The 13,133-nt window shown below is 45.4% G+C and overlaps 1 protein-coding gene across 1 annotated transcript in view; it reads right to left on the reverse strand.

Moving 5' to 3' along the window:
• The window catches only part of AGBL1 (AGBL carboxypeptidase 1), a 728,548-nt gene that overhangs the window by 672,223 nt on the left and 43,192 nt on the right, over window positions 1–13,133 (reverse strand). The window contains exon 4 of the mRNA XM_067471459.1: window positions 9,159–9,290. Coding sequence (XP_067327560.1) covers window positions 9,159–9,290 — 132 coding nt within the window. The remainder of the gene's footprint in view (window positions 1–9,158; window positions 9,291–13,133) is intronic.

The following is a 13,133-nucleotide window of genomic DNA, read 5'->3' on the forward strand; positions in this document are numbered from 1 at the left end:
AGGCAGAGGCAATATGAAGACATCAAACCAATAGGTTTGTGGAATTATTGGCAAAGCTTTGGACCCGATAGATGTTTTTTCTGTCTAGGCAGAAGTAATTTGTACAAGGATCAGAAGAACCACACAAAAATGCATAGTGAGTTGTGAAGTTGCAAAACGGCAAAAGTGTCTCAATGTGCACTGGGCTCTTTTCATGTACACCAGCAATCCTTGGGAGTCCCAGTGCACACCAGTCCTGATGCATGATAGTCACTTCACTGGTTTTGTGTCATTTCCGGGCTGCATGGCTGTGTTCTAGCAGCATTTTCTCCTGACGTTTCACCTGCAACTATTTATTTACCTTATTTATGTATTTACCTTACTTATATACCGCTGTTCTCAGCCCGAAGGCGACTCACAGCGGTTCACAACAAATACGAACAGCAAAAATTCAGTGCTGCAGTATAAAAACAGTTAACAACCTAACACATTACACAATTACAACTATGGCTTTCCCATGTAGTAATGTCACACATTACACAATTACAACTATGGCTTTCCTATGTAGTAATGTCACACATTACACAATTACAACTATGGCTTTCCTATGTAGTAATGTCACACATTACACAATTACAACTATGGCTTCCCTATGTAGTAATGTCACACAGGGCCATAGCCTTAACTCACACACACACACCCCATCTGACTATGGGCCTGAATTGTTATGGGAGCCCCTTGCTGAATACAGACATTGTGATACTGCTCAATTCCATTTCCTGCAGGCGCAAGTCCACTTATGTAAACTCTAGTCCCATGTGAAATCCCAGCCATTGTTTTTGCACAAAAGGTTGAGTCTGGTATGCTTCAGGCCCAACCTATCTTTGAGACCACATCTCCTTCTATGAACCAGCATGGCATCTGAGACCTGCCAGGGAGGCTCTCCTCTCGGTCCCACTTTAGTCCCAAGCACAGTTAGTGTGGACGAGAGAGAGGGCCTTCTTGGTGGTGGCCCCCTTGCTCTGGAATTTCCTTCCTAGAGAGATTAGGATAGCCCCCACCCTTCAAGTCTGCAAAACAAATCTGAAAACATGATTTTTAAGCAGGTCTTTGATCATGTTTAGAACCCTAGCAGGCATTCTTGAGGACCTTAGTGATTTGTGTCACTCTAGCACTTTACGAGATTGATGTTAAATACAGTTCATTGTTTGTATCTGTAGTGACGGCTGTGTTTTATTGAGTCTTTTAACAGAGTCATGGGAGGAGTGTTTACATGTTTTAAGTAATGTGCATCTTATTGTTATTGTGTTATTTTGTTATGTTGTTGTTGTATTATATGGTTGGACTGCAGTCCCTTTGGAGAGATGGTGGCAGGGTATATTTATTTATCATGTTAGGCAAGTTGTATTACATTTTTGACAGAACAAACAAACAAACTTACAAAAGACACAGAGTTTGCAAGCTTGGTAGTACAGATTATGCTTCATTTGTTCGTTCGTTCATTCACTTTGCAAGGATACCCAAGCCATCTCTGTGACCTTATAACCTTTGAGGATGCCAGCCATAGATGCAGATGAAATGTCAGGAGAGAATGCTTCTAGAATATGGCCATACAGCCCAAAATACCTACAACAACCCATCTCTCTGTGTGTTTGTCAGAAATTGATTTGTTGCAAAGATGTCCCAAGTGCAAAACATTATTTTTTGAAAAATATGGAGAAATGTTCACTAACTCACCATGCCCCCAAAAGACACTCCAGCATTTCAGGATGATGAAAGATGAAAGTTAAACATGAGCCAGGAATGTGATGTGGCAGCAAAAAAAGCCAATGGGATTTTGGCCTCAGGCATCAATAGGAGCCTAGTGCCTAGATCTACGGAAGTCATGCTCCCCATGCTCTATTTCGCCTTGGTTAGACCACTTTACCTGGAATATTGTGTTCAATTCTGGGCACCACAATTGAAGAGAGATATTGACTCTAAGCTGGAATGTGTCCAGAGGAGGGCGACTAAAATGATCAAGGGTCTGGAGAACAAGCCCTATGAGGAGCGGCTTAAGGAGCTGGGCATGTTTGGCCTGAAGACGAAAAGGTTGAGAGGAGATATGATGAAGGCCATGTATCAATATGTGAGAGGAAGCCACAGGGAGGAGGAGGAGGGAGCTTCCTTTCTGCTTCCTTGGAGACTAGGACGCAATGGGACAATGGCTTCAAACTCCAAGAGAGGAGATTCCACCTGAACACGAGGAAGAACTTCCTGACTGTGGGAGCCGTTCAACAGTGGAACTCTCTGCCCCGGAGGGAGTGTGGTGGAGGCTCCTTCTTTGGAAGCTTTGAAACAGAGGCTGGATGGCCATCTGTCAGGGGTGATTTGAATGCAACATTCCTGCTTCTTGGCAGAATGGGGTTGGACTGGATGATGGCCCAGGAGGTCTCTTCCAACTCTAGGATTCTAGGATTCTATGTTCAGCAGTGGAACTCTCTGCCCCGGAGGGAGTGTGGTGGAGGCTCCTTCTTTGGAAGCTTTGAAACAGAGGCTGGGTGGCCATCTGTCAGGGGTGATTTGAATGCAATATTCCTGCTTCTTGGCAGAATGGGGTTGGACTGGATGATGGCCCAGGAGGTCTCTTCCAACTCTTGGATTCTATGATTCTATGATTCTATGCTGCCTTGCTGCCCGCACTGAAATGCAATTCAGCTGCTCATCCTCTCATCCTCTGTACCTGGGAGGATGCAATGCATCTTGTCCTTTGTCTCGGGAGGCAAAACGTCCTGGCCCTGGTTGTGTCACTGCCAGCCCCCACCATTGGCCCCGCAGGTCAGGATTCCAACACCATCTTTGCTCTGGGTCCTGGCCAGTGCCGGATTTCGGACAAATGAAGCCCTGTGCTAGTTAAGTGATGAGGCCCCTTCCTTGGGCCCTGAAGGAGCTAGACCCAGTTTGCCTACACTCCCTGTTTTGTGGCACACTCCCATAGACTATCGAATCTATCATTAGAATCATAGAATCCAAGAGTTGGAAGAGACCTCCTGGGCCATCATCCCCCATTCTGCCAAGAAGCAGGAATATTGCATTCAAAGCACCCCTGACAGATGGCCATCCAGCCTCTGCTTCAAAGCCTCCAAAGAAGGAGCCTCCACCACACTCCCTCCGGGGCAGAGAGTTATATCTGGAATCACTCCAAAACAGAATGCCTTCAATTCAGAATTCCACCAAGTAAGCAAAATCCATTGGCAAGAAGTTGGGGGCCCCTGGCCCACGGGCGCCTGTGTTGAAGCACACCTCAGCAGAATGGCAGAAGGCAGGGCACAAGGGACGAACGTGCAGGGCCGGAGGAATAAACACAGCACGCTGTAAGCTAAATCAAGATGCATTTCAACTCCCGTCTCCATTTACATCCACCTTTTCCAATCATGCTTACGTCGGAGAAAAGGCCTGGGACCTGGAGGCTTGGCGGCCTGCCCTGGAAGGAAGGTCCACAGCGTGAAGACTCCTGAGCTCCCGGTGGCCTAGGAAACCCAGAGGGCCAGCAGCCAGGTCCATTACATCTTCAGGGGGGAGACTGATAATGCCAAGCATGTCAGCCGGGGCCAAATGCTGATGGTCCAGTTAGGATTCTCCCAAGTCGAAGCTGCTCTGGGGTTAGAGGAGGTCAGGACGAATGTGCGAGCAGCTGGGGAGGAAGACACACCGGGAATGTGCTGGGGTGGTGGGATCATTCACTCTTGAGCAGAAAGGGGCCACGATTAAGTGGCATCGACCATGCAGTACCAACAGATGTAGCAGGTGGGATGTTCAAAGTGGATGATGCTCCACATACTAATAGGGTTCCCAGAGTGAAAAATGGAGGGGCCTCCTGTACCTGTAATCCAGTGATTCCCAGCCTTTTCTTGACCGGGGACCATTTGACCAGGGAACACTCTCCAACATGAGTACCAAAAGGGTTACAAATCTGTTTTTGGTCAATTTTAGATTTGGTTTTGTTATTTGGGGTGCTGATTCAGAAAACTGCATTGGATAGACCACATCAGCTCTCGTTTCTGACACAGAACGTATGCCATCCAGGAGTTGCCATCTGCTCGCCCACAGAAAACTATATTTAATAATCTAGAGCTGATGTGGTAGTAGCAATCTTCCGTAGGTAATCCCCGTCTCCTCTCCCGACATCCCTGTTGCCTTGGCACTATAAGAGGGTTTCGTGAGACCAGCCGCTCTCATTGCTTTGTGGTTTCAAGGCAACGGTGGCATAAGGGTGAGGCCACAAATCATATTCTTGTTCTTGTGGACCACTGATGGTCCACGGACCACAGGTTGGGAACCACTGCTGTAATGGTTGTAGAAGAAGGGATTTTGTAGGTGATGCTGATAAAGCAATCAGATGACAACAAGCAACACTGGTTGAAATCCTCTCTTCTAAATAACCACTAAAGGTACAGCATCCCCTTTCTGGCCATTCTAAACAACATTTGACATCCGAATTCGTGTCCAGATGGTCCAGCAAGATGCTTTTAAAGCTGTTGTCCAATTCTGGGCACCACAATTGAAGAGAGATATTGACAAGCTGGAATGTGTCCAGAGGAGAGCGACTAAAATGATAAAAAGTCTGGAGAACAAGCCCTATGAGGAGTGGCTTAAGGAGCTGGGCATGATTAGCCTGAAGAAGAGAAGGATGAGAGGAGACATGATGAGGCCCGTGTATAAATATGTGAGAGGAAGCCACAGGGAGGAGGAGGGAGCAAGCTTCCTTTCTGCTTCCCTGGAGACTAGGACGCAAGGGAAGAATGGCTTCAAACTACAAGAGAGGAGATTCCATCTGAACATTAGGAAGAACTTCCTGACTGTGAGAGCCGTTCAGCAGTGGAACTCTCTGCCCTGGAGTGTGGTGGAGGCTCCTTCTTTGGAAGCTTTTAAACAGAGGCTGGATGGCCATCTGTCAGGGGTGATTTGAATGCGGTGTTCCTGCTTCTTGGCAGAATGGGGTTGGACTGGATGGCCCAGGAGGTCTCTTCCAACTCTTTGATTCTATGATTCTATGATTCTATAAGGGATAACTTCAAGTATGCTATAGGCAGTAAAGATGTTTTATGGATGATCAAGGCCAGCAATGAACATGATCTTATCCTGGCAGTTTGGCTTATTGGTAAATCTAATCTATATGTATTTTTAACTTGTTGTTGTTGTATGATGTTGTATATTGTATTGTTATTATTGAATTCTGATGTGAGCCGGTCTGAGTCCCTCTATGGAGGTTAGAGAAGGTCGGCATATAAAAGTTTTACATAAATAATAAATAAACTAAACAATGGTCATGTTCTTGTCAAACCCACAATCGAGCATTTGGAGGGCGGTAGAAATCCTTTCTCACAACAGCAGACCTGCAGCAGCCAGGCACTGCTCAGATACTTTGCGTCTTCTCTGGACTCAAAATGGCTAGGAAGGTATTCTCCATCCACTAGTGTTGCAAATAGCAACCTCCTTTCAACCTCCACTAGTGATTGGTTTTGTATATAATATAGATTGCTTACTGTAATGCATGTGTGTTTGTGTTGATATGCAGTTTTCCTTAACTCATTGTTGTGGGATGGGCTGCAGACTACGTGACCTGATCTGGGACTTGTTCAGACTCAGACTCCATTTTACAAACAGTACAGTTTAGACTCCATTGAACTTTCAGACTAGACAGAGACTCTATTGGACTCTCAGACCAGAGATGCTTTAGACTTTGGATTATTAAGACTATAAGAAAGATGCCCTGTGGTATCCACACAGAGAAACTACTTCAAATCCTATCCATAACTGGATTGATATGCAATGTACCTGTATGCTGAATACATGAAGTTTTGTGAGTAAACCAACTGTATTACTTTTAAAGAAGTCTACTTATTTTTGGTCTCTTGAGAGGATGATTTGAACAAAGATGTTTTAAGGGAGAGTATATATATATATATATATATATATATATATATACACACTAGCTGTCCCCTGCCAGGCGTTGCTGTGGCCCAGTCTGTTGATCTGGAACATTAAGTAATGAGAAAGTGTTGGTTTCTAATATATGTAAATTTCTTTCTGCTTGTGGGCAAACAGTATTTCTTGCTGTTTATTTTTATCTATCTATATCTATTAGGGCTGGGCGGTTTCGTTTCGTTAATTCGTAATTCGTTAAAAATTCGTTATTATTTTTTTTTGTTAACAAAGCGATAACGAACCATTCTGGAGCAACTTAAAAACGAAACGAATTTTTCAATTCGTTTTGTAAATGCTTCGTATTTTGTTATGTATTCGTTTCGTTATTGGTTTGAGGTCGTTTCGTTATTATTTCCGCATGTCTGGGGCAAGTTTTTTGTTTAATTAGTGAAAAAAAATTATAATATCACACCAACAGTCAAGAACAGAGGGAGAGGGAAGCTTCAGAAGGTTTTGGAGGTTTTTTAGCGTATTTCGCGGTCGCGTCCGCCATTAACGAATCGATTCGTTATTGTTTCGGAAATCGATTCGTTAATTTTTTACCATTTACGAAATTTCGTAAATATCGAACTTTTTAAAAGGAAAATTTTGTAATTATTTTAAATATCGAAACAAAAAAAAAACCCAAATACAAATCGATTTTAGAAACAGATTTTTCCGTTGTTACCCAGGCCTACTATCTATCTATATCTATGGCTGGATGGCTCTTTGTCAGGAGGGCTTGATTATGTTTTCTTGCCCTGATGAAGGGAGTTGGATAAGTATTTTCTGTTGGTCATGGGGCTTCTGTGTGGGACGTTTGCCCTGATTCTGTCGTTTGTGGGGTTCAGAATGTACTTTGATTGTAGGTGAACTGTGAATCCCAGTGACTACAACTCCCAAATGTCAAGGTCTATTTCCCCCAAATGGCATCTGTGTTCATATTTGGGCGTATTGAGTGCTTGTGCCAAGTTTGGTCCAGATCCATCACTGTTTGAGTCCATAGTGCTCTCTGGATGTAGGTGAACTACAACTCCCAAACTCAAGGTCCAGTATTTTCTATTGGTCATGGGAGTTCTGTGTGCCAAGTTTGGTTCAATTCCATCGTTGATGGAGTTCAGAATGCTCTTTGATTGTAGGTGAACTATAAATCCCCGCAACTACTATTCCCAAATGACAAAATCATAATTTTTGAGTGATGGTCACTCCTTGTGTTGTGAGATGTTTTGTTGCCAAATTTGGTGTGATTTCATTCATTGGTTCTTTTGTTTTTAAGGTAGTCATTATGCACAGAACATTGATATAGATATAGATATAGATATAGATATAGATATAGATATAGATATAGATATAGATAGTGCATTGGCATATCTTTGTCCCTAATAGTTCAAAGAGATATCTAGGTAGGTCTATCAGTTCAACTGCTGAGAAACCTAACTGCTTTGCATGAACGCTAGTGGAATTACCACTAAGGAGAAGGTTGACTCAAGCGAGTCTTTAAACTGTTCACAGGAGGATCCCTGATTTTCTCAAATGATTATGAAATGCCATTTTCCAGAGGTTATTGAGATTTCCATTTCCCAAAAGGTAGTTCATCACAATCAGGAAGGACTAGGCACACGTGACGTATAGGAGAACATATCCTTCCACATTTCACAGATGAAAACCGGGGTGCATGTCGCCAAGCAACATCAGAGTGTGGTCAATATGTCAAAACTTATTAATGCTAGGAGAAACTGAAGTGGTTTGCTTCTGCCTGAATGAGCTGGGAAAGGAAAGTTTCCACTTCCTCCTCTCTCCTCCTCTCCTCCCCGCTGAATCCAAACTCCTTTTGCTGGGGGGTCCTCCTGCACGCAACGCTGTCGCTTGATGCTCAGGTGTCAGTGGTGGCCAGGAGGGCCTTTGCACAACTTAAACTTGTGCGCCAGCTGCAACCATACCTCAAGAAGTCTGACTTGGCCAGGGTGGTCCACACCTTGGTTACATCCAGATTGGACTACTGCAATACGCTCTACGTGGGGCTGCCCTTGAAGACGGCCCGGAAGCTCCAACTGGTACAACAGGCGGCAGCCAGGCTCCTGACTGGAGCAAACTATTGGGAGCATACAACGGCCCTTTTAAAACAGGTTCACTGGCTGCCGATAAGTTGCCGAGCCAAATTCAAGGTGCAGGTTATGACCTATAAAGCCCTAAACGGTTTGGGCCCCGCCTATCTTTGCAATTGCATCTCCCTCTATGAACCAGCGCAAACTTTAAGATCTTGTGACGGTGGTGGTTTTGCTCCCACCACCGTCACAAGCACGGTTGGTGTGGACGAGAGAGAGGGCCTTCTTGGTGGTGACCCCCCACCTCTGGAACGCCCTTCCTGGAGAAATAAGACACCCACCCCCTCCTTTTGTAAGATCCTCAAGACCTGGTGGTTTAAACAAACCCTTGAGAACAACTATTAGAATACTGTTGAAATTGGCCACATCTTCTTCTAACCATTACCCAGGTCCCTTTCTTCTATGAGGCCCCGGAAATGGACAGCCATAGGCTCTCCCTAATTTCCCGGGCCCTCTAAAATCGCACTAGCCCAGCCCGGCCTTTTAAACTGCCTTGAACAGGCAGGATTATTTTAAATATATATGTGCTATTGTGGGTTTTGAATGCTTATATTGTCTTGTTAATTTATGTTTATGCTGTTTTCTTTGTATGTATTGATGATGTTACTTGGAAACTGCTCTGAGTCCCGTTGAGGAGATAGAGCGGTATCTAAATAAAGTTTTGTTGTTGTTGTTGTTGATCTCAACTTGCAGCAACTGAAGTAAACTGAGAACAAAAGAAGAAAGAGCAGAAGAGGAGAGAGAACTTGGGACACTTTGAAAGCAGGTGGGAAACGGGATGACAAAAGATGTATTGACACCGCTCCAGCCAAATTGGAAGCAAGTGTGAGTAATGCTAGTTATTCTGATACGTGTTGTTTTCCTCCTGACCTCAGCTCCAGCTTTTCCTTGTGGCCTCCACTGTGTTCACATCACAATCTTTTCATGACCTTGAACCCTTTCACACATTCTAAAGCTTACTTTTTTCCTATCCCCTCTGTATTTTCTTGGTTGCATTTCATCTTTTCACCTTCTCTTGCCGCAAATCCCAAACCAATGCAAGCTGCATTTCTGGAAGTGGTTGCAATGAGTACAGGCATTAATTATCACAGCCAAGCAGACAACAAACAGAAGCTGCCACGCACTCACCACTAGAAGCGTACACTTGGAGCGCCCAAAGGCAGGGAGTGAGATTCTGGTGATGGTTTATGTTCTTCCTTGCCAAGCTGAGTGTCGTATCAAGTGCTCCCAGTCTTTGTGCTTTCAGCCCAAATTTCTTATCTGAGAGAGACAGCAAACGAACAAGGAAACAATAATTACTAAGGTACATCTTCCAGATACTGGCACAGTAGACAAGACCTTCTCGTAGATTTAGATCCTCCGGGGAGGCCCTGCTTTCCGTCCCACCATTGTCACAAGCGCGATTGGTGGGGACGAGAGACAGGGCCTTCTCGGTGGTTGCTCCCCGGTTATGGAACTCCCTTCCTGGTGAGATCAGGTCGGCCCCCTCCCTCCTGTCCTTTAGAAGGATGCTGGAATGCGTCCAGAGGAGGGCGACTCAAATGATCAAGAGTCTGGAGAACAAGCCCTATGAGGAGCGGCTTAAAGAGCTGGGCATGTTTAGCCTGAAGAAGAGAAGGCTGAGAGGAGACATGATGAGGCCCGTGTATAAATATGTGAGAGGAAGCCACAGGGGGGAGGAGGGAGCAAGCTTGTTTTCTGCTTCCTTGGAGACTAGGATGCGAAACAATGGCTTCAAACTACAAGAGAGGAGATTCCACCTGAACATGAGGAAGAACTTCCTGACTGTGAGAGCCGTTCAGCAGTGGAACTCTCTGCCCTGGAGTGTGGTGGAGGCTCCTTTGGAAGCTTTGAAACAGAGGCTGGATGGCCATCTGTCAGGGGTGATTTGAATGCAATATTCCTGCTTCTTGGCAGATTGGGGTTGGAGTGGATGATGGCCCAGGAGGTCTCTTCCAACTCTTTGATTCTATGAAATGGTGTATTTTTAATATTTTGATAAATGTTTTTTAATGTTTATGTATTGTATGTGAATTTGTGTCCCAGCATTGAATGTTTGCCGTGTGTATGCTGTGCTCCGCCCTGAGTCCCCTTTGGGGTGAGAAGGGTGGGATATAAATGTTTTAAATAATAAATAAATAAATAAATAAATAGTACTAAACGACTGAAACTTGCAGAGAGATGTATCATGGCGCAAACACGCTTGGCGGGGATGAGGGACAGAGCCTTCTCGGTGGTGGCTCCCCGTCTGTGGAATTTGCTCCCCAGCTAAATCGGGTCAACAACATCCCTCCTCGCCTTCAGGAGGAAATTGAAAACGTGGTTATGGGACCAGGCCTTTGGGTAGCCGGCGGATAATTTGACAATGGTAATAATGATAATGTTATGGAAAATGGACTAAGGTCAGGCTTCCGATTGCGTGGTGCTCACTGAATTCGTTTCTACATAAGGCTTGTTGTTGTTCATTCGTTCAGTCATCTCCGACTCTTCGTGACCTCATGGACCAGCCCACGCCAGAGTTGGCCGTCACCACCCCCAGCTCCTTCAAGGTCAGTCCAGTCACATAAGGCTAGACAGTATTATTGCACTTTTTATTAATGTTCTTTTTATTTTAAAACTACTTTTAAAATAATTTACTATGTTTTATATGTAATTCTGTATGTATTGTTTATATGTAATGGCATCGAATTGTGCCGGATGTAAGCCGCCCTGAGTCCGCCCCCCCCCCCCCCCCCCAGCCAGGGGTTGAGAAGGGCAGGGTACATATGTTTGAAATAAATAATAAATAAACCCAAGCTATCTTATCTGGTGTTTTGCATTTTTTGGTTTTCCTGACAACCTAAGTGATGTTGCTATGGGTTCTGCGGTTATGAGGGTTTTACAATATTCTGGGTATGCTTTGTTCCAAAACTGCTTCATGTCAAAGCTACTCCATTCACACTGGTTGGCTTAACCTTTGCCACACTCTCAGTTAACGTGAACCCTCGTTTCAGGCAAGCACTAATTAGATGCTGCATAATCTCCTTTAAAATAGAGGGAGGCCTGTAAGATGAGCGGAAAACCTGATCCTATGTGTAAGGGAAAGTTTCCACTGAATCTAATGGGACTTATTTGTGTTCCACCTGAACATGAGGAAGAACTTCCTCACTGTAAGGAGATCTGTTCAGCAGTGGAACTCTCTGCCCCAGAGTATGGTGGAGGCTCCTTCTTTGGAAGCTTTTAAACAGAAGCTGGGTGGCCATCTGTCGGGGGTGATTTGAATGCAATATTCCTGCTTCTTGGCAGAATGGGGTTGGACTGGGTGATGGCCCAGGAGGTCTCTTCCAACTCTAGGATTCTATGTTCAGCAGTGGAACTCTCTGCCCCAGAGGGAGTGTGGTGGAGGCTCCTTCTTTGGAAGCTTTGAAACGGAGGCTGGATGGCCATCTGTCAGGGGTGCTTTGAATGCAATATTCCTGCTTCTTAGCAGAATGGGGTTGGACTGGATGATGGCCCAGGAGGTCTCTTCCAACTCTTTGATTCTATGACTGTGAGAGCCGTTCAGCAGTGGAACTCTCTGCCCCGGAGTGTGGTGGAGGCTCCTTCTTTGGAGGTTTTTAAACAGAAGCTGGATGGCCATCTGTCGGGGGTGATTTGAATGCAATATTCCTGCTTCTTGGCAGAATGGGGTTGGACTGGGTGATGGCCCAGGAGGTCTCTTCCAACTCTAGGATTCTATGTTCAGCAGTGGAACTCTCTGCCCCAGAGGGAGTGTGGTGGAGGCTCCTTCTTTGGAAGCTTTGAAACGGAGGCTGGATGGCCATCTGTCAGGGGTGCTTTGAATGCAATATTCCTGCTTCTTAGCAGAATGGGGTTGGACTGGATGATGGCCCAGGAGGTCTCTTCCAACTCTTTGATTCTATGACTGTGAGAGCCGTTCAGCAGTGGAACTCTCTGCCCCGGAGTGTGGTGGAGGCTCCTTCTTTGGAGGTTTTTAAACAGAAGCTGGATGGCCTTCTGTCGGGGGTGATTTGAATGCAATATTCCTGCTTCTTGGCAGAATGGGGTTGGACTGGGTGATGGCCCAGGAGGTCTCTTCCAACTCTAGGATTCTATGTTCAGCAGTGGAACTCTCTGCCCCAGAGGGAGTGTGGTGGAGGCTCCTTCTTTGGAAGCTTTGAAACGGAGGCTGGATGGCCATCTGTCAGGGGTGCTTTGAATGCAATATTCCTGCTTCTTAGCAGAATGGGGTTGGACTGGATGATGGCCCAGGAGGTCTCTTCCAACTCTAGGATTCTATGACTGTGAGAGCCGTTCAGCAGTGGAACTCTCTGCCCCGGAGTGTGGTGGAGGCTCCTTCTTTGGAGGTTTTTAAACAGAAGCTGGATGGCCATCTGTCGGGGGTGATTTGAATGCAATATTCCTGCTTCTTGGCAGAATGGGGTTGGACTGGGTGATGGCCCAGGAGGTCTCTTCCAACTCTAGGATTCTATTCTATGGATCCAGGAATATGTGTGATCCATGTGTTGGCCGACTTACCGGCTTGAGTTGGGCTCCCTACCAGCCCTGCTTTAATTCCTTTAATTCCTTCCACCAAATCTCAGAAAATATGAGCACGTCATTGCAAGTCAACACATTTTGGCAAATAGCCTCACGTAGCAGACCTTGCCTTCCCCTCTGTAATGAGGTTGCACAGCATGACTTTTCCACAGACCTCTGGGCAGAAGCAAAGTGACCCTCACTCAGTCATGTGCTTGTGCCCTGACCGTATCATTTGGAAAGGGATAATTAGGCAAATGGGTCATATTTATAATCAGCGGTGGCTGCTGCCCCTTCTATCAGTTATATCTGTGAATCTATTCTGGGTTGCATTCCAGATTTTGAAGGTCCAAGTCCACCTGGCTAGAGAGAACTGGCAAGTATGGGTCTCTATTTGGACAGAAACATCTGTGAGGTTCCTCTGCCAACTGAGAGAGAGGGAGAGCCCCCAAACTTGGTGTGATTTGAAGGCCTCTTAAGAGGATTTCTCCATACCAGGTAGGATGAATACATAGGCACCCTCTACCCTGAAACAGGGTTCCACCATTCCCATGCCAAAACTACCCAAAGTTATGACCATCAGTG

This window comes from Anolis sagrei, chromosome 9, assembly GCF_037176765.1.
Source record: "Anolis sagrei isolate rAnoSag1 chromosome 9, rAnoSag1.mat, whole genome shotgun sequence".
Classification (NCBI taxonomy): domain Eukaryota; kingdom Metazoa; phylum Chordata; class Lepidosauria; order Squamata; family Dactyloidae; genus Anolis; species Anolis sagrei.